At 38.8% G+C, this 27,745-nt stretch overlaps 1 protein-coding gene across 1 annotated transcript in view; it reads right to left on the minus strand.

Annotated features, from left to right (window-relative positions):
* LOC109932321 (serine/threonine-protein kinase VRK1-like) overlaps positions 1 to 27,745 on the minus strand; it is a 105,954-nt gene that overhangs the window by 20,254 nt on the left and 57,955 nt on the right. The window contains exons 7-10 of the mRNA XM_048600988.1: positions 27,358 to 27,409; positions 22,038 to 22,158; positions 19,993 to 20,051; positions 9,072 to 9,244 (exon numbers count right to left, since the gene is read on the minus strand). Of these exons, the coding sequence (XP_048456945.1) occupies positions 9,072 to 9,244; positions 19,993 to 20,051; positions 22,038 to 22,158; positions 27,358 to 27,409 (405 nt within the window). The remainder of the gene's footprint in view (positions 1 to 9,071; positions 9,245 to 19,992; positions 20,052 to 22,037; positions 22,159 to 27,357; positions 27,410 to 27,745) is intronic.

The raw sequence follows: 27,745 nt of genomic DNA on the forward strand, positions 1-27,745 counted from the left end.
TGGACATTCGAAGGATTCTGTTTCCCATAGCAGTTACCCAGGAAACACTGGGTAATTATGAACCTATTTTAACTCCTGGGGTAACTATTAACCTGATCCCCCAATGTAACCCTGACACCCCTGGGACTACACCTCTCCTCACTACCATCCACAAACCTCACAACCCATCAGTACTCCACTGCCCTGAGACACAAAACCAACCACTCCCTCACTCTCCATGCATTCTCTATGGTAATGCCCCTACCAATCAGAGTCCACTTATTAGCCAATCAAGCTCTGTCCTCTGATACAGCACAAATAATGGTTTTCCCTTAAATTGGTATTCTTGCAAAACATCCTGATGAGCACAAGGCAAAAAGCTTCAACAAAATATGGTGTTTCTCAGCAACACATGTTCTTTACTACTGAACAGCTATTAGTATTCTTCTACCTACAACTTGTTAGATGAGCTATTCTCTTAAAGTGCAGCTTTTTTGTGTAACCATGTGCGTGTGTCTCTGTGTGTCCATGTGTCTGTCTGTGTGCGTGTGTCTCTGTGTGTTTGTGCATATATGAGTAATGGATCTGTCAGAATTTCGGATGATGAGTGAAGAAATAATCCTCTTTATTTAAAACCATGAAAGCTTATGATGATCACACCCATTCCAGCAGCTAGTAAACACACACACACACACACACACACACACACACACACACACACATTTTCCTTTTTAAATTATAGTCAGTAAGGGAAAAGGTATGACGGTTTCAGTTTTCTTTCAATTCTGTCTATAACAATTACTTTTTTTTTCAATTTGAATTGAAAATAAATATCTTTATTCTAAACAGAAAAGGCCTATACAATGTGTATTAAGACCTTCTGTAAAAAGCCAAGTGACTGAGTGAAATGAAAAATCCTCCCTACAACACTAATAGGTAAGAACGTATTTAAGAATTAGATTAAAATTCTAGTCTCTCTCACCCAACATCCACTGACCTTTGCTTTCCTGCATTCCCAGTTCATCAACAGACTTGATAGAACATAATATATTCTCACCCCCTCTTTACCCTGGCCATAATACACTGGCTACATGCAAAGTAAATCTAGGTATCCAAAACATATAGGCACATAGAAAGAACGTAATAGCCCTTGTCTACAAACAACAAATTACAATGCAAAATCAACTCAACAACCTCAGACCCTAACATCTTTCAATTTAATTGACTCTATGATTACAAATTAGTTAATTTAGCAGACATATATGCTGCACCAAAACACAACCTTATTCAAAAAGCAACTCCCATCCATCCCTTGCTTATCTCCTAACCAGCATATACATAAAACGTAAAAGATGAAAGAGCCTATATATGTATTCATTGGGATAGATGACTATAATAACATATAATATTCTCCTCTGCAGAACCTATACATGCATTGAAATCCAGGCAGGCATAGTCCCTCTGCTTATGATATTTTGCTAAAAGATGAGCACCTGCTTTGTGGATAACTAGATCAGTGGTAAGCGGCAGTAATGTGTGTGCAGTGCAATCGGTTTTGAGTTTAGCAGGGAAGCTACAGGGCCATTGAACCATTCCTCTACAAACAATAGTGTACAAAATGGCAAAACAGTGCCACTGGGAAGGATGTGGTGAAGACCTGAACCATAGAGAGAAAAAAAAAAGAGGAAAAGGAATTTAAAACTACAGCTGCATTACTGAATCGCCCAATGATTTTGACAGACTGTATATTGTCTATGGGTTGGGAGTGAGCAGAAAGGCGACCATCAAATTCCTTACCATGAATTAAGGCAGCACAGCGGCTCAGTGTTTAACACTGCTGCCTCACAACACCAAGGACCCGGGTTTGAGTCCAGCCTCAGGTAACTGCCTCCATGGAGTTTGCATGTTCTCCCCGTGTCTGTTTCCTTTGGGTGCTCGAGTTTCCTCTCAGAGTCCAAAGATATGTAGGTTAGATGGATTGGCCATACTAAATTGCCCATAGTGCCCAGGGATGTGGAAGCTAGGTGGGTTAGCCATGGGAAGTGCAGGGTGATGGGGGAGTCTGGTGGGATGCTCTTCGTAAGGTCGGTGTGGACTTGAAGGACCGAATGGCCTGCCTCCACACTGTAGGGATTTTTTAAATTGGAAGGCCCATCCAAATTTAGGCCGTTTAAACGAAAGAATGGAATTATGCTTTTGAGACCAATCTGTCACAGAATAGAACAACAAGCAATAAAAATAAATATAACCTTTGGAAAAGAGGGGTTCCATAAAGTCAACATTTTAGGCCTGTCTAAGGAGGATCAGAAGGACCTGCTATGGAATATGTTGGAGGATCAGGTTTGGATAAAAGGTGAACTTCAGACTACATCAATTCAAGCTAATGGCTTACAGGCAATCACGAGAATCAATTGGTCAATTAATCAGCAGGTTCTGTGATAAGGATCAGAACTGTGATTTACCAATGCTGAGCTATCTAATTGGACAATAGACATTGCTATAGCTTCAAAGAAAGTCAAAACTTTCCAAAACAATATTTTTTTCAGAAGAAAAGTCAGTATATTAACACATTGCTTGCTGAAAGATGGCAGAAAATATAAAGCCATTGTAGCTGAATGATGACACCGAAAAGCACTGGGTGCAGATAGCAGTATTAACATTACAGTCGGTAAGCAGAGATCAAACAAGTTATGTGTGAAGCACAGTCTCCCACATTCTCTAAGAAGCTGTCCAGTCTTCTAAGACATGTGCAAAGATTAAGGGGCAAAAGAAAACTGAGCTCACCATTGCAGGAAATCAGGCAAAGTCAGCCTGGTTTTGTGAAAGGGAAATCATACCTAACCAACTTGGAGTTCTTCGAGGAAATAACACATGCTGTGACTGAAAGGAACCAGTGGAAACTCTGTACTTGGATTTCCAGAAGACATTTGGCAAGATGTCCCATCACAGGTTATTGAGGAAAACAAAAGCTCGGTGTAGGGATAACATTGATATGAATAGAAGATTTGCCGGATTATGGTTCATTTTCTGGTTGACAAGCTGTAACAAGTGATGCAGGCCTCAACATTTCACAAATCATATAATGACTTGGATTAAGGGCTGGAAGGTATAGTTGTTAAATTTGCTGATGACACAAAGAAGATAAGAAAATAAGTTGCGAGGAGGACATAAGGAGGGGACAAAAAGACATAGATTGGTTAAGTGAGTGGGCAAAGATTTGACAGATGGTGTACGATGTGGGAAAATGTGAAATTGTCCAGTTCAACCAGAATTATTGGAAGCATATTGTCTAAATGGTGAGACATTGCAGAACACAGATGCACAGGGATCTAGGTGTCAAATACATGAATCACAAAAGGTTACTAAGCAGGTACAGCAAGTAATTAGGAAGGCTAATCGAGGTTATCATTTACTGTGATGGAAATAAGCATAAAATGAGGGAAGTTATGCTTCAGTTATACAGGGCACTGGTGAAACCACATCTAAAGTATGGTGTATAGTGTTGATTTCCCTATTTAATGCAGAATGTAAATGTATTGAAGGCAGTTCAGAGAGGATTTACCAGACTCATGGCTTAAACAGATGGGTAATCTTAGGCTTGTATCCACCAGAGTTTAGAAAAGCAAGAAGTAACTCAATTGAAACAAATAAGATCTTAAAAGGTCTTGAAAGGGTGGATATCTCCTTTGGTGGGACAATCTAGAACTTTGGGGTCAATGCTTAAAAGTAAGGCTTTCCCACTTACAACAAAGATGAGGAGTATATTTTTCACATAGGTCATGAGTCTTTGGAACTCTCTTCCTCACAAAGTGGTCTTAGCAAAGCCTTTAAATATTTTTAAAGCAGAGGTAGATAAGTTCTTGATTACCAAGGGCCAAAAAGGTTATGTTGGGTATTTGAGAATGTGGAGTAATAGATCAGCCATGATCTTACAGAATAGCAGAGCAGGCTTGGGAGCCAAGTGGTCTACTTATGTTCGTAATTCATATGTTCATACATACACTAGTACTGGAGGTAGAACCAAAAGGTTACAATAAGATATGACCAAGCAGTAAGTATGTGCAGCACACTGGGAGCACACCAAAGACAACATAAAAACAAGCACATGTATGAGTTTAATGGTAAGACAGTCCAGAGTCAAGATTCACAGTAAAGAAATCTCCAACTAGAAAGGGAACAGGTTTTCTATCTCATGAGTATGACGTGATGCGTTGGTGAAGTTACATAGTTAGAGGTATCATACACCCAAAGAAAATAGCAAATGCACATTTGCCGAAGTTAACACAAAGTGAGCACTTCAATTTCATCTAGAACTCATCACAAGAGAATAAGACATAGAAGCCAACATAAAGACAATCAGACTCTGATAATGTACAAGATGCCAATATAAGATGAAGGGTCCCAATTCGAAACATCGATTTTTCTGCTCCTCTGATGCTGCCTGACCTGCTGTGTTTCTCCAGCTCCACACTGTACTGACACTGACTTCCAGCATCTGCAGTTCTTGCTATCACCCATTTAGTTTACACTGAGTGCAGGGTACTACTGTACCAGAGGAGTTAGAAGTCAGTGCTGGCAACAGCTGCCCAGAGGCTTGTGAGAGCCACTTAAATTTCTGGAGCCAGTGTTCTTAAAAAGACAGCCCAGCATATGGCTGACTCATGCTTCAGTTCTTAGTGCCCATTCACTTTGTGCTTACTTGGAGGGTGCCAGCCCCTGCAGCATGCACTGCCTCTTAGCACTGATGGAGAGGTGGGCAGCTTGTCATGGTTCGGAGCACTGAACAGTCAAGGTGTTGGACACGTCACTGAAGACTCCCCTGAAGACCTCCTGTCATGGTGTCCTGGGATTGAGATGACTAGCCTCCAATAACTGGGCCATCTCTCTTTGTGCCTGGTATGAATTCGGGCAGGGAAGGGTTTGCTAATCCCAATACCCAGCAAACTTCAATTTTATTAGGGCTTCAGGATGCCATGCTCAGACAATGCTACCATGATGTCAAGGGCAGTCACACTTAGTTCACCTCTGGGATATAGCTCTGTTGTCTAAGATTGGGCCAATGTTTGCAGCCAAATAGGCCTGGTGGAGCCCATGACAGGTTAATCCTGCATAAGTGTTACTCAAATGCCACTATTGATGACATCATCCATCACTTAGCTGATAATCAAAACTAAACTGATGGGGTAGTAATCAGCCGGGTTGGATTTGTCCCGCTTCTTATGGACAGGATACACATCGGCTATTTTTCACAAAGTTGGGTAGATCCCAGTGTTGCAACTGTACTGGAACACTTTGACTAGGGGAATGGCTAATCCTGGAGTAAAAATCTTCAGTACTTTTTGATTATGGTCACAGCCCACAGCATTTGCTCTGTCCAGTGCTTTTAACATTTCTTAATACAATGCGGAATTAATCAAATTGTCTGACTGGCAACTGTGATGGTGCCAACCTCAGGAGAAAGCCGAAATGAATCATCCACTCAGCACTTTTGGCTGAAGTTGGTTGCAAATGTTCAGCCTCATCTTTTGCAATGACATGCTGGGCTCTCCATCACTGAGGATGGAGATGCTTGTGGAAAATCCTCCTCCTGTTAGCTGTTTAAATGTCCAACACCTCAAGACTGGATGTGGCAGGACTACAGGTCTTTGATTTGTTTCACTGGTTGTGGGATCGTTTAACTTTGTTAATCATGTGCTGTTTCCACCTTTTTGCATGGATTAAAAGGTTTCACGCTGTACTGCAGCTAAACCTAATATTGTTTTCACTCAATAACTGTTTATGCATATTTACCAACACACTTTATTCAACATTAAAAAGAATCCACATTAATCTGTCCCAGGGATCAAGCTTGGAACATCCTTGATCTACATGGTCCAGTACTGTGCCACTTCCTGAGAAATTCAGGAAAAATGTGACTCTTTAATTTTAAATAACTAACTTCAGGTCCACAAGGCATGAAGTGAGATCCCAAGTTTTAAAAAAAAGGAACTATGCTTTCATTTAACTTTTAAAATAGAGTCTTGTTGAATTTAAAGTGGCTGGTGGCAAACACAGAATGAGCCAGTTGGCTGCTTTTAGGAACTTTCAGCAACTCTAAAGAAAAAAGCTAACTCTTTGTCTTTCTGATATGACACATCTCCCATACTTTTATGAACATTAAACCCTACACAAAGGAACAACCGACAGTGGACAGAATTTTCCCATGAGCAGTGTTAGCAATGGCAAGAAAGTTGAGAAGATGTGGAGAATTTTTTTTAAAAAGTCAAATGATCATAATCAAAACAAAAAAATGCAAGTTTCCCCTTTAGATGTCAATGTTGGAATCTCATTAATGAGCAGTGACTACCTTATTTCATATTGTCATTAGCTGAAGTTACCTTATTTCTTTGTAGTTCCTAATTCCCCCCTCCTTCCCTGAGAAACCAGACAGTACCAATTCCCAACATGAAGGTCAGAGCAGTAACCTGGCAGCAGCAGGTAAACACTAATTTCTCCAGGCTTTCGTCCAACTCTGTTCTCACTCACAATGTCCCTGCATGCCCCACAGATATTGTCAACTTCCACCCTTCATTCTCACAAATCACCATCAGCCAACCTCGATCCTCAGCCCGATCTCAAACCAACTTCACACCACATCAGGAGTTCACTCAGGGATACTTAGAACAGGTGCTTTTTCACTTTGCATGCAGCAAGATGCACACATTTAATGTATTTAGGAATGTTACATCTTCCAACTCTTAGCTTCTGTTCTTACTGCCACTCACCTTCTGCTTACTTGGAGGCTGCCAGCCCCTTGCATTGCTTTTTAGCACTGAGGGGTAGGTGGGCAGCTTGTCATGTTCAGACCACTGATCAATCAAGGGGTTGAACATGTCATTGTTCAGTGCTGTGTTTCAACAATGTCTCACCTATAGAACGTGCCAGCAGCTTCCACAGTGAACATGCTACACATGCTTTAAGCAAATAGCCCTGTGTGAAAGTGATAGAAGCTGTCCTTAGTAGAATAATTCCAGACCAGAGGGTTAGCTATGGACAGCCAGGTATTTGGGCCTGTGGCTGTGGATTTATGTCTCTGCAGTCAACAATTGGTCCTGCAGGTCAAATGCAACCAGTTCAGGGATTATAAACTGGATGCTGTAAAAATTGGACTCCACAAACAGAGGGTTTAGGAGAACATACCACAGCCTATTTTGAAACAGAAAAATAAAACAAAAAAAAGTTATATTTTTCACAAACAGAAAGGGAGTATCATAAAATTAACTCAAAGGTGATGTGGATAGAGAAGTGCTAAGAGATCTTATACAAAAACTGGAAAACATCCTGCTGTACACAGACCACAACCCTTTAGACAATTTCCAGAAAAAATGAAAGCCAGCTTGTTACACTGCAGTTTGCTCCAGCAGGCATTTAACCTAAAAGAAATTCACATCAGCTGATACCCAATCCTTTTTGATAGTATGAGAAGCATCACCCAACTACCTAATTCAAAATTCATTTTCGATTTAGTCAGGTCTGTTTTAATTTATGTTAATACTTTCAACTTCTCCATTTAACTACATCGCCCTGGAATTTGATACCTATCTTCTAATCTATGTTGGGAAAATTTTTGCTCCTTCCTTGAAAAACCTTTTAATTTCATATTTATTCAGCATTTTCCACTTCTGTAGCCATCACTCTAAAGTCAGGTTTTCTGAACCTGCTACCCTTTTTAATGATAACTGATATTCAGGTGTCACCCATGTCTAGATTTCCCCCAATCTCGGTTAAGTTCCAGATACTGAACCATATGCAGCCTGTTCTTTACCAATGAGAACAAGGAATAAATGTTGTAATAAGGGCACCTTTTAAAAGTTCAACTGTCATTTAGGATTACAATTATTTGAATGCCAGTTTACATTCCTTGTCTATTTCTGTTAATTTGTTTGACTGTAATTGTTTAAGAATTTAATCCTGATGACAAGATCAGCTGTATCGCAGCAGATTACCTTATGATTCTGACAGTCTGCTGAAGCTCAATTAACATCAGTTAATATCATTACAGACCCAGCATGTTACAGCATCAGATAGGTGTGTGTTTTATTTTGAAGTATGTATGAGTGAAAGGGAGGATAAATGGAGGAGTGAGTGGGTGAATGAGAATGAGTGAATGAGTAGAAAGTGAGTGTGAGGGTAAATGAATGAGTGAGAGGTAATCAAATTTGAATGAGTGAGAGGATAAACATGTGAGATTAGGAAAATATGTTATTGGTCACAAAAATTCAGTCCTTCTCTTGATGTTATCAGTATATATTATTTAAACAAGTTTGTTTTTCCAAATAGCACCATAGAAAAACATTGGTTCCTAGTTAATTACTTTTTATACCTGTGAATTTTGGAAATGATCTCAATTATGGAAGCTCTCCTTTAAAGTTGATAAATTACTCCATAAGTATAACAGGTAGTTTCTCAAAAATGTTTTCCGTAGTACTAGGGGCATACAACGATTTAAAGCAAACAATTACAATCCAAATGATTCAGCCAATCTCCATGAACCTAACTCTTTGATTGCCTTAGCCACTTGTTCAGCTATTTGATTACTTTGTGAAGTTTTGAGAAGTTTATTAGGTTAATGGCTCCAGACAAGTGTAAGATTGAAATGGGTTAACACTATGGCTAAAGTAGCAGAGAAAGGAATTACACATGAACGTGTTAATGACCCTAACATTAATATCTCATATTGTAATTTCAAGGCTCATGTTCTTGAGGTGCCCCATGTTGCTCATTGATTAAGACTGAAAATTCATTCCTGAACCTTTGCAAGTACCATTCTATTTTAAATTCTCTAAGAAGCATACTATATTGGCCATCTCCCCATCCAGTATTCCAAAAAGAATACTCCCTCTTCTACCTCACTAAAGTAGAAAAGTCCTTTGGTCCTCAATAAATTGGAACTAAATATTTGGAGATCCCATAGCAGGCAAAATCAAAACCTGGTGAAAGTGTAGGCACACTGTGCTGTATTATCATATATAAACTGTGACAAAGTACATCAGAAAGCGCCCATCCATTAATTTTGTCATACTATGAAGCTGAAATAAAATGCAGCTGCTTACATTTTGAATTTTGTGATTTGAAGGTGTGTTCTTAAAATTTTCAATATCAAGTAGAAACTGAGAATCCACGCACTTATATCGGCTGTTTAGTAAGATGTTGCGTAGTTTCTGATATTGTGGCTTTTCTTCATATTTCAGAGTGCTCACATAAGAGAAATAGTTGATTATTTCACCTGTAAGACCATTCAAGGATACAAATTAGGAAAACAAATATCTGATTTAACAGGTGCATGTAATGATTAGTACTATCCATTTATTCTGGTAGTGAATTCTCCTGCCAAACTGAAACGTGGCAGTATATTTTCCATGATGAGTTTATATCACTGTCAGCACAATTAGGAAGATTTTAGTATTTACATTCATACCCAAGAATAAGTGCTGCTAACCTTACCACATTTAGTAATTCAATGAAAAGCGATCGTCAATGCCTTAGAGAATCACATGAATAAGACTAGTCAGCCCAAGACTGTGCCATGACATCTGATTCAATGCAATAACAAAAAGATATTAAACATACAAATAATTGATCACGAGTTGAAACTAACAGGGGACTGGGCTCCTAAATCTTTTGCACCTGCATCTAATTTACAGAAATATTCTAAATTGTGAGCAAGGGATTTAAAAGCAGCTTCGACTCAAAACTGCCAAATGTCAAATCTAAAACTCCACAGCATCGTAAATATGAAAAATAAATAAACCAAGAAAACATATTCTAAAAATAATGGCATAGGAATATCATGATTCTTTTAATCCAATGCAACCAAGCATTTGTTTCTTTTGTATCTGTGATGTTAAGCAGCATTTTGTTCAGCAATTTATCTTGCAACGGCTTCTCTATATTTTTGACAGGCCATGTCCTGTATACTATATGCTTGTAAGTAAAATACTTCTGCTGACCACAACACGTGCTTTCAGAAAACCGTTCTGTTAGTAAAACACTCTGTTGTTGTCGTCAGTACTAAAAACTTTGAGTTGCAACCATTACGTTTTCTCTGTATCCATCGTTGTAAACATTTCTCAGCCGGACACACACAAAAACTGATCATAATGGCAAGTGACCTTTCAGCTCACTGTGATTATAATTAAAATGGAGTTGCTCCTTAACAATAATATAGCAATATCATCATCTTGTGTGGGCATAACTGGCCCTGAGGTACTCATTACTAGACCAAGTGAAGCAAGGGATGGTAATGAGCACCTCAGGGCCAGTAATGACCATAATCCTTGAACAAAATGATGTTATCACTATTATCAATCTATGTGGCCTTATTCTGTCTTCTATACTTGTAACAATGCTATTTTTCACAATTTTTGCATTCCAAAGGCATTTAGTTATAATTCTTAGCACTTCAATAGTACAGACCATAACTTCTATCAGCGATCCATAGCGATCCATTTAAATCACAGTGACTCACTAGTACTTGTCACAGATTTTCAAATGCTGTCATTGTATTGCAGCATATAAAAAGACCCTGATTTTCACCATGATGGAAAACATCTCCACCATGGCAAAAATGCTAGAAGTCTGGAAAGCCAAGACCTGCACCGAAACCTGCCATTTCTCACATTTGCAAGGGCATGCTGTGCTTCATGTGTGCCTGGTACGTGAAGGCTGCTGACCATTTCAAATATCCGTGTAGAGATTAAGCCAGGTAACAGTAGATCTGTTCTCAGTACTTTTAAAATGCCAAGATAACGGAGACATCAAAGCAGATTTCCGAGAATAACTGTTGCAAAGTTGGGTAGAGTATTTGTGGATTGGAAGGCAAGACGATAGAATTTGATGCTTGTAAAATGATAGCAGGGGAAGAGTGCGTGGTCCAGACTTAGAGATTTTTTTTTTAAAATGTGCAGCTGCACAGAGAGTTCCTGAACTTTGTATCAGGGGCTGTGTGGTTAGCAACCCAGTCAGTAGTTTGTTCAGGCAACCAGTTTGAATATCAACCAATTAATTTAAACCAGGCACTTAGAGACTAAAAAACCAATTAAATTTAAATCTGATGGTGTTGACAACCTAGGACCAATCCTATTGTAAGAAACTGATATATCATCAAGGGTGTAAAGGAAGAGATTATTTGAAAATCGGTGTGAGAGCAACTGCCATCTACTAGAGTTAACAACCCATCAGCTCTAAAGAGACAATCACTGGCTTTCACAGAATTCTCTAAGCTCTCAGAATAACCATCATCTAACTAAAGGTATAGCGGCACTCTTGGCTAATATTCCTGACACAAGAAGTCGATGGAGAGAGGTGTTCCTTACATACGAAATTCAACAGAGAAAGATGTTCCTGACTGAGGATCAGTGGAGAGAGCACGGAGCATTCCGGAAGACATATCGCTGGCTGCAATTTCAAGGGATTAAGCTTTTACTTTTTTTTTAAATTTTGGTTTATATAAGTGAGACTTTTTTATTGGAACAGCATATCATTAGAGTTCCGCTTTATTTGGGAATCGTTAGTAGGTAAGCGGAAACTGTTTAGTTTGTTAGTAATTCTGTTAATTTTATCATTGATTGAGTTAGATATAGAGTGACTGTCGGGAGGTCACTTCATTTAACTCCCCTTTATAGCTGATTTGGGGGCGGTGCAGGTGAGAGGCAAGTTATACCACTTTTCACACTTCTTTTAACAGATTATGAGACTAAGCGAGCCTTCCTGGAAGTTTCCGTTTAAGTTATTCAGGGAGTGGTTGACCTCCCCTTCATTAGAAACTGGGGGCTCAAGTCCGGGATCTGGCCAGTTCATTTACAGGATCTGAACAGATCTGAAAGGATCTGGACAGATTCGGGGTACAAAAGGACCCAGCAGATATAAACAGACTTGGGGATTAGCGCCCTAGATCTTTAAGTGAAACTTAGGTGAGCAGTGAAAAACCTGTTAATTTCAGTTACTTGTGGTTGGTTAAATCAAAAGTGGGATAATATGGCTCTTAACATTGCTAAAGAGGTTCTGGGGTTTGAAGATGCTTCCTAAATTTGCCAAGAAAGACAGAGGAAGGATATACTTTTAGACTGATCAAACAGGCTAGAATTGGGTTTAACTAGGGATAAGAAGAAAGCTGACACTGTAACAGAGTTGGTCAAGCATTTAGGTATATCAGAGAAACAGGTAAGTGCAATGGAGTTAGAAAAAATTAAATTAAAAATTAGACAATTGGAGTTAGAAAGGGAAAAAGACAGAAGAAAGGGAACTGAAATAGTTTGAATTACGGTTACAAGCAGAGGAAAGACAAAAAGAAAGACAGAGAAGAATGGAGGAAAGAGAGAGAGTTTGAAATTCAGACGTTGCAAATTAAACAGGAAAGTCAAGTCAAAAGGATGGAGATGAAGTTCGAAGATAGGCTTAGTGAGGAGGAGAGTGATGATGAGCAAACCTATTGTAGCCAAAGACCTGCTAGAGATATATACAAGTAAGTCAAAACCTTACCAAAATTCGATGAAAAAGATATAGAAGCCTTTTTCATTTCCTTTGAGAAGTTGGCTAAACAAATGAATTTGCCAGAGATTGTGTGGGTAATGTTAATTCAGACCAAGTTGGTAGGCAGGGCTAGTGAGGTGTTTGCAGTGCTGTCAGAGGAAATATCAGGAGACTAAAGAGGGAGTAAAACAGGCTGTTTTGAGTGCTGACGAATTGGTACCAGAAGCATACAGACAGTGGTTCAGAAATGTAAAAAAGGAACCAGGTCAGACTTATATTGAGTTTGATAGAATTAAACAGAGCAACTTTGATAGATGGTTGAGAGCATTAAAGGTAGAAACGACATATGAGGATCTTAGAGAGATTATTTTGCTGGTGGAGTTTAAAAACTCACTTCTAGAAATGATAAGAAGAGCTGCCGAGATGGCGGATGAATACACATTAGTGCATAAATTGAAATCTAGCTTCCGACAGCAATTTCATTCAATGAGGAATAGAAGTTGGGAAAATGGGAGATCCTTCAATGAAAAACAAAAAAATTGATCTCACAGTTTATCACATGTGAAAAAAGAAACTCAAGAGGGTGAAAAAGTGGTGAAAGGTCTCAGGTGTTTTCACTGCAGCAAAGTGGACGCACAAACTCACAGTACTGGTGGTTTAAGAAAGGCACTGGGAAGAAGGATGTGGAATTAGTTGAGGTAGCGAAGGAAATCACAAGAGAAGTCAAGGAGCTGTAGGAGAGTGCACAGCCCATTCATGGGCTGGAAAGTAAAATAGTGCCCGATCTCTTCAAAGACTTCACCTGTATGGGTAAGGTTTACTCAGGTAGAACAGGGGGAGAAGGTAAAGGAGTTAAAATATTGAGAGATACAGGAGCTGGTCAGTCTCTAATAGTAAGAGATGAAAGTATTTGCACTCCTTCTGAAATGTTGCTCGAGAGAGAGTGATAGCCGGTGGAATAAATGGAGAGATTTACCATTCCCCTGTGTAAGATAAGGCTAGAAAGTCCAATCAAGACTGGGGAAGTGACAGTGGGAGTCTTTATTCCAGGAATACAGTTTGCTCCTGGAAATGACCTGGCCAGATCAAAGGTGGGAGTGATGCCCCTTGTAGTGGAGAAGGCGAAAGAAAACCAGGGAACTGAAGAGTTAACAGAAAAATACCCTCGAATTTTTCCAGACTGTGTGGCAAGATCCCACAGTTATTGGTTAAAGCAAGAAGGGAACACCAAAGAGAAAGACAAAAGATTTGAAGTCCAATTAGCTGACATCCAGTTTCATGAAATGGTAAAGGAAAAACCTAAGCAGGTAGAGGATCAGGCAGAGGTGCTTAGTTCTGAAAGAGTTCTGGAGTTATAACAAAAAGGTGAAATGATAAAAGATTTATATCATAAAGCATACACAGAAAAGGAATCAGAATGTATTCCAGAATGTTATTACTTTAAGGATAAAATCTTAAGACAGAAATGGAGACATCACGTGAGGGGATATGGGCAGAGGTTCACCAGATTGTGTTGCCTGTAGCATACAGACAGGAAGTATTGAGGGTAGTGCACAAATTACCTGTAGGAGGTCATCTAGGAGTGAGGAAGACTGAGGTTAACTTACCAAAACATTTCTATTGGCCTGGATTACATAAAAATGTGGTTGAATTTTGCCATACCTGTTACACATGTCAGATGGTAGGACAGCCACAGAGGGTAATAAAACCAGCACCTTTGATTCCAATTCCCAAATTTGAAGGACCTTTTACATGGGTTATTATTAATTGTCCAGGTCCCCTTTCTAAAGCCAACAAAGGCAACCCATATTTGCTAACCATAATGGAATAGTCTACCAGATTTCTGGAGGCAATTCCATTACGGAATATTAAGGCAAAAAAGGTTGTGGAAGAGTTGCTTGCTTTCTTTATCCAGTATGGACTACCAAGGAAGATTCAGTCAGACTAAGAGTCCCATTTTATTGCCAAGTTGTTTAAGGAGGCCGTGGATAGTTTAAGCATCCAACACTTTAAATCAAGTGCATACCATCCTGAATCCCAGGGAGCATTGGAAAGGTGGTATCAGACCCTAAGGACAATGCTGAGGGCTTATTGCCAGGATTACCCAAATGATTGGGATAAAGGAATCCCACTTATATTGTTTGCCATTAGTGATGCCTCAAATAAATCAACTCAGTTTACTGCATTTGAATTAATATTTGGACACAAAGTAAGAGGGCCTTTAAAATTAATTAAAGAAAGGTTGATAGGTCCAAAGTCAGAGATCTCACAGCTGGACTAGATAACTGAGGTGAGAGAAAGATTAAACAGAGTAGGTGAATTAGCTAGACAACATTTGAAGGTTGTACAGCACATAATGAAGCAAGAAGCTGATAAGAAATCAAAAATTCATACATTTGCCCATGGGATAAAGTATTGGTGCTTTTACCAGTGGTAGGAGATTATCCAAAGCAATGTTTAGTGATGTCTACCAGATTGAAAAGAAGTTAAGTCAGGTGAATTATCCGGTCAAGATGCCAGATAGGAAAAAAAAAATTGTCGGGTATGTCATGTGAACATGCTGAAACCTTACTATGACAGGAAATGGGAACTGGACGGACAGGTATTAGTTATTGCCACTCAGAGCAAGGAATCAAATCCGACGATTTGTATTTTGATGTGCTTCAGAATAAACTGAATAATGAGGAAGTCCTTAAAAATGGAATAGGATAGTAAGCTATCTGTCTCAGGAACACAGAACTGAATTGAAAGACTTGTTGCAGTACAATGAGGACAGATGTAGAAATAGAATGTGGAGGACTAATACTATAGCACACGAAGTGGACGTAAGGAATGCTGTTCCGATAAAGCAACACCCCTACAGGCTTAATCCTCTCAAAGCAGCATGGGAACAGAAGGAAGAGATGCTCCAAGAAGATAGCGTGGAACCAAGTCAAAGCGAGTGGAGTTCGCCTGTCGTGTTGGTTCCCAAACCTGACAGTACTCAATGATTCTGCATAGATTATCGTAAGGTCAATGCCATGACCAAATCTGACTCATACCCAATTCCAAGGCTGGAAGACTGTGTCGAAAAAGTAGGGCAAGCCACTTACATCACTAAGTTAGACTTACTTCACAGTTATCGGCAAGAACCTTTGTCAGAGAGAGTGAAAGGAGTTTCTGCATTTGTAATCCCTTTGGAATGAAGAATGCACCAGCCACATTTCAAAGACTTATGAACAGATTTGTGGCAGGATTGACTAATTGTGCCATCTATATAGATGACTTAGTAATCTTTAGCCATTCATGGAAAGATCACATGGTGCATTTGGCAGAACTTTTTAACAGACTACAGAAGGCAAAGGTGGTCATAAATTTGGCAAAGACAGAATTCGCAAAGGCGGAAATGATGTTCTTAGGACACAACATCGGACGTGAACGGATGACACCAAGGAATGTGAAAAGGCCATCGAGGAATTTCCAAGACCATCCTCAAAGAATGAAGTGCTATGATTTTTGGGACTGAGTGGATTCCATAGGAAATTTATACCAAGCTTTAATAGCGAGGTGGCACCGCTGACGGATTTGTTAAAGACGAACATGAAATTCCGGTGGACAGAACAATGCCAGGAAGCATTTGATAATTTTAAAGTAGTGTTAACCGCCACACCAGTTTTACCCGCACCAAATTTCTTGAAGCTCTTTAAAGTCACTATCAACACATACGATGTAGGGTTGGAGCTGTGTTGTTACAGGAAGATGACTGTACAATTGAAAGGCAAATTGGGTATTGTTCAAAGAAACTCAATATCCACCAGAAATAATACTCAAGCATTGAAAAAGAGTTATTGAGCTTGGTACTGGGCTTACAACATTTTAATGTTTGTGTTGCGAACAAGGTATCAGAGATGGTTGTGTACACTGATCACAACCATTGACGTTTTTGGAAAGATGTAAAGACAAGAACATAAGACTATTTCGTTGGAGTCTTATGCTACAGGTATTTATTTTATAGATTATACATGTTGCAAGTCATGAAAATGTTATTGCGGATGTGTGGGTTTAAAAGAAAAATGTGTACATCAGATGGAAACGGTAGTATTCAATGTTATATAGAATTCGTATGAAAGGTGTAACTCTAGATTAATGACCTATGGATCTAGCAATAATGGCATTAATATTTAGAGAAAAAAAAACATCTTTTCATCATGGTGGTTCATTTTTTTATTAAGGTGGGAGGTGTTGTGAAGTTGGGTAGAGTATTTGCGGATTGAAAGGCAAGACGTTAGAATTTGATGATTGTAAAATGATAGGTGGGAAAGAGTGCACGGTCCCTTTAAAAGATGATGTGCTTTTTCTAGGCTTAGAGATTTAAAAAACAATGTGCAGCTGTACAAAGAGTTCCTGAAATTGAAACAGTAGACTGTGTGATTACCAACCAGGCAGTAGTTTGTTTAGGCAATCAGTTTGAATATCAACCAATTAATTTTAACCAGAAACTTAAGAGACTAAAAAAAACCAATTAAATTTAAATCTGATGGCGTTGACAACCTAGGACCAATCCCATTATAATAAATTGATCAGTCATCAAGGGTATAAAAGAGAGTATTTGAAAATTGGTGTGAGAGCAACTGCCAAGTACTAGAGTTAACAACCCATCAGCTTTCACAGAATCTCTAAGTCCTCAGATTAACCATCATCTAACTAAAGGTATATTAGCACTCTTAGCTAATATTCCTGACACCAGAAGTTGATGGAGAAAGGTGTTTCTGACTGAGGATCAGCTCAGAGGGTACGGAGCATTCCGGAAGATGTATCCTGGCTGCAATTTTGAGGGATCAAGTTTTTTTTTAATCTTAGTTTATATAAGTGAGACTTGTATTTATTGGAACAGCGTACCATTAGAGTTTTGTTTTATTTGGGAATAGTTAGTAGTTAAGGGGGAATCACTGGGTTTATTAGTAGTTCTGTTAATTTGTTCACTGTTAGAGTTAGATAAGTAAATAGTTACTTGTTGATTATAGAGTGACTGTCAGGAGGTCATTTCATTTAACTTCCACTTTATAACAGATTTTGGAAGCGGGGAGCGAGAGGGAGGTTATATCACTTTTCACACTTCTTTTAACAGATTATAAACTGAGGCAAGCCTCTCTGGGTGTTTTGGTTATTCAGAAGGGGGTTGACCTCTCCTTCGTAACATACCTTAGGGATGGGGTCAACAGCCTGGAGGTTAGGGACGGAAGAGGGATGGAGAAATCAGGTGCCCTTTGGAACTGTGAACTGTGGAGATGAATTTGTGCCAAACATACATAAATCTCCTGGAACTGTCCAGCTTAGCAAGAAGTGCCAACAAGTGTCAGCCTATTTAGAAGTGTCAAGATGTATATTTATGAATGAGTGCACTTTTCTCAATATAGTGTAGTCTTCAGCACAGAAATTTAAGAACTGCAACACTTTTCTTTCCTCCAATGAGCACAGCCATGCCAATGTTGGATAATAGATGAGTCAACATGGAAAAGGAAGGGTAAAGGATGGTGGGTGGGGGTTACGAGTCAGTACTGAGTGCCATAGAAGCAAAAAGGGATCTTGGGAATGACTGGGCCAGATGGGATATGAGGCGCCAGGGAAGATGGTGTATGGCAAAAATGGGACAGTGGGTATGAGGGCCAATAGTCTTTCAACTTTAACCACAGTGCAGGAGTTTGGATGTGACAACAAAATTTAAAAATAAGGGGTTTTTTTTCTTTCAGTTTGCAAATCTTTTGAACGAATTTGCTCAGATATCACTACAAGTTAGGAGTCATTGAATAATTTTACAGCAGAGGTAGGCAGATTCTTGACTAACAAAGGAATCAATGCTTATTGGCAGTAGGCAGGAATGTTTTTTTTTAAGTTCATTCACAGGATGAGGGACTCACTAGCTGGGAAAGCATTTACTGCCCATCCCAGAGGTCAATTAAGAGACAACCGTATTGCTGTGGTTCTGTAGTCACATAGTTGGAAGTTTCCTTCTGTAGAGGACATTAGTAAAACAGATAGGATTTTCCTGACAATCATGGTCATTATTAGACTCTTAATTCCAGATTTTTATTGAATTCAAATTCCACTATCTGCCATGGCAGGAATCAAATCCAGATCCCCAGAACATTACCTGGGTCTGTGGATTAATAGTGTAGTAATAATACCAGCAGGCCATTACCTCCTCATACGTAATCAGAGGCCACAATCAGATAAGCCACAATCTTACTGAATGGTGGAGCAGGCCTAACAAGGCCAAATAATCTACTTCTCCTAAATCGTTTATTCATAGATTCAAAAGTTCAAAAGCCACAAGAACAATGCTGGTAGCTAGACTGTTGTTGCTGAGAATGATGGTGGGCCTTCTAACCAACCCACCTCAGTACTCTCACTCCTAGCACAATGCATTGTGGCTTGTAAACTGCACGTTGCCCTTGCGTGAGAAATCAAGAATCCCAAGCAAAGTCAGATGTGAGGCGGGTGTGAATTTCTGAAGCTGCAAAAGGGCCAGACTCATATTTTGCAAACTGGGAATGAAAAGCTGCCTGAATGAGGGACAGAAGTAACAGAACATGCGTCAGCACAGGTAATGATGATGTCATTAAATTTTTTTCCCGAATGCTAAGCACCAAATTATTTTTGTTCTTGATAAATGCTGAATGAAGAATATACATTATTTGATATGCAAAACAATGATTGAGAAGACTGAAAGCTTGGAATAGCTCAGCCAATGAATTCATGTAGGCTACAGGAGTCTACTGATTCAGAACAAGACTTTTTTGTGGCACATCAGCGCCAGTCTATTATTTGTCATTTTTCATTTGTGAACTATTCTGAACAAGAATTCTGGGTAAGAGTTCTTCTTTCTCCGAGGTGTCAGCCTAAGTTCAGTGGCTGCGTTCATCTCTGAGTTTAAAAGATTGAGTTGAAGTCCCATAGCACAAGCTAGACTGCGTTAACTAGGCTGAAAACCCAAATTCAGTACTGGTTTAGTCCTACACTTATGGATGCAGCACCTTTTGGATATGACATTAAACCGAGGCTTTGTTACCTTTACAGGTGGAGGTAAAAGACATGACATTACTTTGGAAAATAGCATGAACACTACCAATGGTTTTAGAGAAGGAGTCCTCTGCCGTACAAATCTCACAAGGATCAACAGAAATGGAAAGGGAAATAACATTGTTTATTTTCCTCAGCCATTCAAGTTAATTAAGTCATCATTTTTAATCTAAAATCTAATTAGCATATTTACTTAAACAAATCAATAGAGTTGCATGTTAAATGCTAATTATGCTTTTTTTCCCAAAATAGATGATATGATTTATCCAATAATGGGTATAAATGGAGGACAGTGAAATTTTTTTCATGCGCAACAAAGGATGATGTAATCATTTTATTGGACATTCTGAAAGGAGCTCCTGTTCAAATTGAAGCAGACTACTGAAGAATGTCATTGCACAGTACTAGAAATACACTAGTGTGTTTGTACATTGATGCACTTACTGCTTTCAGATCCAGAGGGGAAACACTGACGCACAGAGGTAGGAAGGTTTTCCATAAATCTGAATATAAGAATAGCAAATGCATTATAATAAGTCACAGTAAACTTTCTGACAATAAAAGGTTGTTCGCTATAAAATCTCAGAACATCGAGAAAACATGTAAAAGTTTAATATTTTAAATTCAACTCTAATTATCATAATAGTCTTTCAGTGCATTTAATATTTCATTACAGATTATAGCAAAAAACTTCATAAAGGCTCAAGCATATTAATTTTCATCTCAAAAATATGAAATTAAGTTTTTCTTGCTATTTCATGTTAAAAATGTTTTATCGCAAACCTAGTCATTGTAATTATCTGCATTAATGCTGGACTTGGGGAGACTTCGGATATCACACATAATATGTATTATTATCCATATTTTAAAAATCTCTCTCTAGATTTGATAACCTTTAATTAAATAATAAATTTTTACACACAAAAATTACATCACAATGCAATTTTAAGACTTTGGATATGGAGTTTATACGTGCTAATTATGATACATGCACTGGTTACCAGATTTAATTCTTCATCTAGTGAGTTTTGAGTTATTTTCCATTTTTAGTGATCTAAGGGACAAATAAGAACAGAAAAACACAGGAAAAGGAGTAGGTCATGCAACCCCTTGAGCCTGTTACAACATTCTATGACATCATGGCGTTTCTGTGGCCTAACTCCATGTGGCACCCTTTGGCCAAAATCCCTCAAATGTTTGAACAAAATTTTTCTCTGAGATTTAAAACTAACACCTGATGCAGCATCCCCTGATGTTTGATGGAAGAGAGAGTTTCAAACACCTACCAACCTTTGTGTGTTGAAATGCTTTCTAACATCTGGCCCTAATTCTGAGACTATGCCCCCTAGTTCTAGAATCCCCAAGCAATGGAAACAATTTATCTATCCTGTCTTTTCCTGTTAATATCTTGAAGACTTCAATCAGATAACCTCCTAAACTCTAGCGAAAATAAACTTAACTAATATAATCTTTCCTAATGACTTAACATCTAAAGTCCAGGCATCGTTCTTATAAATCTACGTTGTACTCCCTCCAAGGCCAATATGTCCTTCCTAAAGTGTGGTGGTCCAGATCTGCTCACAGCGCTGCAAATAGAGTCCAACCAGGGTTTTGGATAACTGTAGCATAAATTCTGCATCCTTACACTCCAGTCCTCTAGATATACAGGCCAGTATTCTATTAGCTTTCTTGTTTAGTCTCCGCACCTGTTTGTGACATTATTTTTTAAAAAAAATCTTTCCCCAGCTTTCAAAAACATTATTCCACCCTCCTTTCATCTCCATTTTCTTCCTTCTGATTGCAGCTGGTCTTTAAGAGCTGCTTTGGATTTTCCAAACTCTACCGACTAATGTCTCCTTTAATGGTATCTTGGCGACTACTGTCAACTACCAAGTACTTTGAAATTCTTATGCTATGACAATTTTTTAAAAGTTTTTGTTTTTAGGATTCTGTTCTACTGGTTAAGGTTCAAGTATCTGCTTCTGTTTGTTTTTCTTATTTTAGACTTATTCACACTTTCCAAAACAACTTATATACAATGGAGGAAAGGTTTTGAAACACTTTCAACTTTAAATATCAAATTTAAGGAAATTAGAATAGATCATCTAATTTCTTCATATCTTAAATAAACATCATCTTTAATTTAGTACTTTTATTTGAATGTAAAGAAACTACAGTGTTCCTGAAATTGACAATGTCAAGAACTTACATACCGTTTAAGTGCTCTAAATAATGTAACTCAAAAGTGTGTATATCTAAGTGCACATTAATGGAACGGAATTTGCAGGTAGCTTTGTCAAAAACACCAAATACTTTGAAATTACTACAATATTTCTAATGACAATTGAAGTAATTATTATTGCAAGTGAAAATAATACTTGGATTGCCTGGAGGTGAAAAGAGATTGTCTAAAGTCACAGATGAGCTTTCAAGTTTTGTTTTTGAATCCATTATAATAAACCTCAAGACAGTTATTACAAAACTCATACTTGATTTTAGCTTCTTGAACTGCTACAGGATCCTTCACTTTCTGCTCCCAGGGCAGCTTCCCACACAGCCACTGTAGCATGCAGTAGCCAAGGATTTCCAGGTCACCTCGTCTGGATGGGGCTAAGGGAACGTGATTAAGGAAAGGGAATTAAGAATGAAGGATTAAAAGTCACTCAAGGCAAAAATAGAGAAAGCTTTCATTTAACTCCTGTTGATGAAATGTGTAAAATTCAAGCAGGCAAGTGTCTTGTTTGTTCAGCTGTATTGGAGTTGGAACGCCCAGGTTTTTGGCTGTGGTTCATAGACAAGCTGTGACTTGTGCAGTAAAAGCAGGGGTCAGTTTCCTTACCTCCCCTAACCTCATCCTTCCTTAGTCTGGCCTGTCACATGAACTTGATCCCAGTGGCCTCTGACATGATCCAGACAGCTCATAATCCAGCACCAACACTTGCTCAAAGAGCCAGCAGTAAAACAAAGAAATAAATGTCTGCTTCTAAATTACTAACATATGTTGCAGGAAGTCCACAGGATCTGAATCACCCGTACAGAGACCCCGCTCACAGACTAAACAGTGATGGCCTTTCCTTTGCTATACAAGTGCTAAAAGTTTGAGGCAATGGCAAAACTGCCATCTAGTGTAGAATAGAAATGACAAAAAATAATACTTAAGGTGATTTGTTCGGTTTGGCAGTACATCTTCCAAATAAATAAATTGTTTATTAATTAAACTGTTGAACACAGGAATCACTCACTTGAATTGTATTAAATCTACCAATTGATGTTTATTGAAAATGCAATTTTATATAGCACAAATGTTGGAGAACTTTATCCTAACTCTTAATCTACTAGGATACACCAAAGCTGGCTTCTGTACCTTAACGCTCGACACGCAATCCCTTGGGAGGATTATTATCTGTTGTTACAATCTGACATGGATAAAATAGTGGCCAGTCATGGAACATGGCTCCTACATTACAACCAATTTACCCTGCATTGCAACTCCATTTTCTGAGGATTTCTCAGGCTACAGGTCTTCTATTAATTTTGTGGAATGATAACCCCTTATTTTAAATCTGTTATTCCACATCTAGTTCAACAAATACCAAATTGATATTTGCTCATTTTTATAAAACTATTGTGATCCAAAGTACAAATTCACAGGCTCCTAGAATCCCCCTTTGAACGTGGACTACTCACGCTCTGCAGGTGGATCTCCAAAAATGTCCAAGACACTAGCATCTAAATCTCACTGATTAAAAGTAGTATGCAACCATGCTACTTTTCCCATTATGAATGCTGCATCACAGACTAGAAACCATAAACTACACCATCATAAAGAGAAAGCATTGGAATGTGTAGCATTAATGGCTCAGAATTCATTGTTGGGAACATTAAACAGTGTATAGGATTTTTATAAGGTTGGAGTATTTTCTTTATTTGACAGAGGATATATTAGACAGGCAGAAAGAAAGGTGGAAATGCTCAATATATTTCGGAAAATGTAATACCAACTTGTCGATTGTATTATTCACAATAAGGATGGGCTGTTTGTGCACAGAGCTAATGAGTTAAATGCCATCACCAACTCAATGAGCCAAATCTCTCCTTTTATGCAGTAACAATTCTATGAATCGATGATATCAAGTCTTTAGCAAAACTAAAAATATCTAATTTTGTCTGCAGGATAGAATGGCAGCTCATTATTGAATCTCAATTCTGAGAGTTTCATTTCTTATTATAGCATGTGTTCATGTGACCTCCTCCACAAATGTCACAACTACTACACAGTATCTAGCTCCAAAAATTACTTAACTACTGGAAAATAATGTCATAGGATAACCTGATCCAATCCAATGATATCTAATCTTATAAATGAATTAAATCCAACTGAGTTGTTTTGAGATGTTTGGCTGTGGCAGAATGGCAGTTCTTTTTGCTTGAGTCAAATGTTGCATGGTCAAGGGCCAATTCTGAGATCAGAGCACATAATCTAAAGTGGCACCTCAGCACTGTATTGAAGGAATGCTTCACTCGTGAAAGTGCCTTTTTGTACAGATATGAAACCAAGGCACAGAAAGTTCTGCCACTAGCCAACATAGCAGATTGCTGGCATTTATCCGGCCACTGAGCCATTTTTAAAGACACTGGGTAAGATATGAGTTGGTTGCCCACCAAGTGTCTTGAGTGCTGAGGCCACTGAAGGGCATTAATAGTCCCTTCTCCTGCATCAGCTGGAGGTTTGCAGCCAGCAGGTGCCCTGTAGTAGGTAAAACACAACCAGAGAAAAACAGGTGGCTTCGAGGTTGTAGAAAAGGAGCCTGAGCTCCAGTTCACTTTTCAAGCTTTGACCTATTCAGCTGACCTAAAAGTGGCTGTAGGCCATCCTGTGGAGGAGTTCCACAAAGAAGCTCTTACAGCAGTGAAGATGTTCAAGCTGTATGATTCTAAAACCACTGAAAGAGTGTCTCCATCTTGAGTCAATGTGTGTGTCTCTCTCTCTCTCTCTCTCACACATATACCAATAAAAGTGGCTACAGCTCTTCCACAGCTGGACAGATTCTTATACAGTCCTGCAGCATAAGGGACTCCCTGCTATTCTTAACTGAATGGTGAGAGCTCCCTCTGGTCACTCTTTGACCTTTCAATTAAAAATGTGGACCTGAATGTCAGCCCGGCTTTGAGGTCCCAGTGCTGGACCAAAAATTCAGTCCATTATGTTGACATCAATCTGAATTGTTATTGCCAGGTGTATTATTTTGTCCGTATGCATAGACATGGTTTTATGAAGTTTGAGCTAGATTAGAAATTGTAATACCTTGATGCACTGATGCTGATTATCATTTCTATTGTTCTAGGTTTGGGCAAGGCATTACATCATTTTCAGTCAAAATGATTTTATCTTCAGAAGCATGGATAGGATGAGTTTCAGAGTTGTGAAAAGGGACGTTACATCTCCTAGTCGTTAAGAACATAACAAATAAGAACAGGTCCCTCAAGCTTGCTCCATTGTTCAATGAGATAATCTCACCTTGTAGGGCAATTCCTGCATTGCAGAAATCCCTTGCTGCATTTTCTCTAAGGCAAGCATATCTTCCCTACGTGATTGATTGATTGTCACATAGTGAAAAGCTTTGTTTATGAAAGGTGCAGGCAGATCACAGCAAGCAAAGGATGTACAGATCAAAAATACTTAGTGGCATACAGGTTACATTATTTGAGGCTACAGTCCTTCTCAACATCTCCCATCACCTAAAGCATAGTGACCCTCAGGTTAAACCATTACCAGTCATTTCTGTTTCTAACGGGAGAGCAGCCCTACGGTCTGGTAGGATGTGGCAACTTTACCTCTACTATGTTGTGCATGTTGGTGCCTGCAAATTGTTTGATCTCGGTGGTTAGTGGTGGTGGTGGGATTTGGTGGGGAGAGTGAGAGAGAGGGAAGGGGATGGTCAACTAAAACTGCCAACCCTGAAAGCAACAGTTTTAAGATGACATTGCCATGTTGAAGGATAGCATCATTGATTAAAGGAATCATAATCCTTAGAAAATAGTAACTAAATAATTTAATGTTGATTGATAGTAGTAGTTGGAGAGCTCACGAGAGGGAGCTTGAGCAAAATAAATTGTTTGGCTAAGGACTGAAGATTAATTTGGCTTTGTGTGTGGGAAATCGTGTCTCACTAACTTGATTGAGTTTTTTGAAGTAACGAAGGGGATTGATGAAGGCTGAGAGGTGGACATTATCTATATGGACTTCCGTAAGGTGTTTGACAAGGTTCTTCATGGTAGACTGGTTAGCAAGGTTAGATCACATGGAAGATGGAGAACTAGCCATTTGGATCCAGAACTGGCTCGAAGATAGAAGACAGAGGGAGGTGGTGGAGGCTTGCTTTTCAGACTGGAGGCCTGTGTCCAATATTGTGCCACAAGGATCAGTGCTGTGTCTGTTGCTTTTTGTGATTTGTATAAATGATTTGGATGTGAATGTAGGAGGTATGGTTAGTAAGTTTGCCAAAATTGGTGACCAAAATTGGTGGTGTACTGGACAGCCAAAAGAGGAGAAAGATTCAAAAGGGACCCAAGGGGCAACCTTTTCACACAGAGAGTGGTGCGTGTATGTAAGGAGCTGCCAGATGAAGCGGTAGAGGATGGTACAATTACAACATTTAAAAGGCATCTGGCAGGGTATATGAATAGGAAGCGTTTAGAGGAATATGAGCCAATTGCTGGCAAATGGGACTAGATTAATTCAGGATATCTGGTCAGCATGGACGAGTTGGGCCGAAGAGTTTGTTTCCATGCTCTACAGCTCTACGACTATCTTTTCATTATCACTGATTTCTTTATTAAGTAACATTATCACATAGTTACATTAGGTTCTATATTTGTGTTGATATTTAGGTTTTGCACAGAAGCAGAGTTCAAAGTATTCAACAATATCCTCAATAAGTATCAACCTGATTAAACCTAAAGCTACAATACACAAGGAAGGCTTTAGTTTCCGAGATGTCACAGAATTTTAAACCAGCTCAAAAAACATATGTAAATTAGCAAAAGTATTTTTTCAAAATAAGCGACATATACTTCTGCACACAAAAAGCCATCACCCAAAACAACCTTCTATGGAATGATGACACAGCTAAGGTATTTCTGTTGCATATGCACAAAGCTGAACTATTTTATACAGGGATTTACTACTTTTGTGAAACTATATCTGAGGTCTCAATCACAGATTTAAATGGAACAACTGACTCAGGGTCCATAACAATTGCATCCATTACAGTCTTCACCATACAGCAGCTCTTAAATAGCCATAAGCTGGAGGTACTACATTCATTTGCAAGTAATTCATTATCTCCATGACTTCAAATTTTCCTATCTCTTAGTTTGCTCAGTACTCAGTGCTCACTTGCTGATACATTTAAAATGGTTCTCTCTTCTTTCAACTTCTTTCTCCCTTCTCTTCCTTTTCAGCATGGCTCTTTCTCCCACCCAATCTCCCCAAGGTTTTTTCTCTCTCTCCCATTCTCCCCATAGCTCTGTGTAGGCCTACTGTTGATTTGCACGGTTTCTACTTTTTTTAATCTGGAAGAATCCTCTATTATTATTAGTTCAAAGTCTTATCTTTTGTTAAATGTAGAAGTCACCATTTTAATTAACAGATCCAGACTAAAAAGTCCAGATTATGCCAGAGTTTCAAAAATCATTTCAAAAAAGTCTTTCCTTCTGCCCTGGACAGTTTTGAGAATTTGCCAGTAAATTCTAAGTTGTAGATTCATAAAATTGGAAGGCAAGGTTTGGTAGACCACAGCAGCATACCTGTCTCAAACTTCAATGGCTGTGAATATAAAATCTCATGTCCTTCAATCACCTGCCAACATACATATTCAAGAGTTCACATCAGATACTCAACATGGTGATCTATTGGGATTGCATGTTATTGTCTGACTTTTAATTCAAGGAACTCTTTGTAGCCATATTGCTTCACTTGGCTCCAAGCTCCCCACCTCCGTTCCTCATTTCCCTCACCCTAACACACAAACCCCCCAGAGCGCTTCATTCTAGAGTGAATTTGAAACTTATTTCAAACTGGTGAGAAAAATATTCTTGAGTAGCCATAATCATTCATACTCCATTTCCTAGTAACTTAGATGGCAACTGAGCAAACACCCTCTCGTTTCCTTCACTTTACACAATGGGACAATCG

The sequence above is a fragment of the Rhincodon typus genome, chromosome 9 (genome assembly GCF_021869965.1).
Source record: "Rhincodon typus isolate 14 chromosome 9, sRhiTyp1.1, whole genome shotgun sequence".
Lineage (NCBI taxonomy): Eukaryota > Metazoa > Chordata > Chondrichthyes > Orectolobiformes > Rhincodontidae > Rhincodon > Rhincodon typus.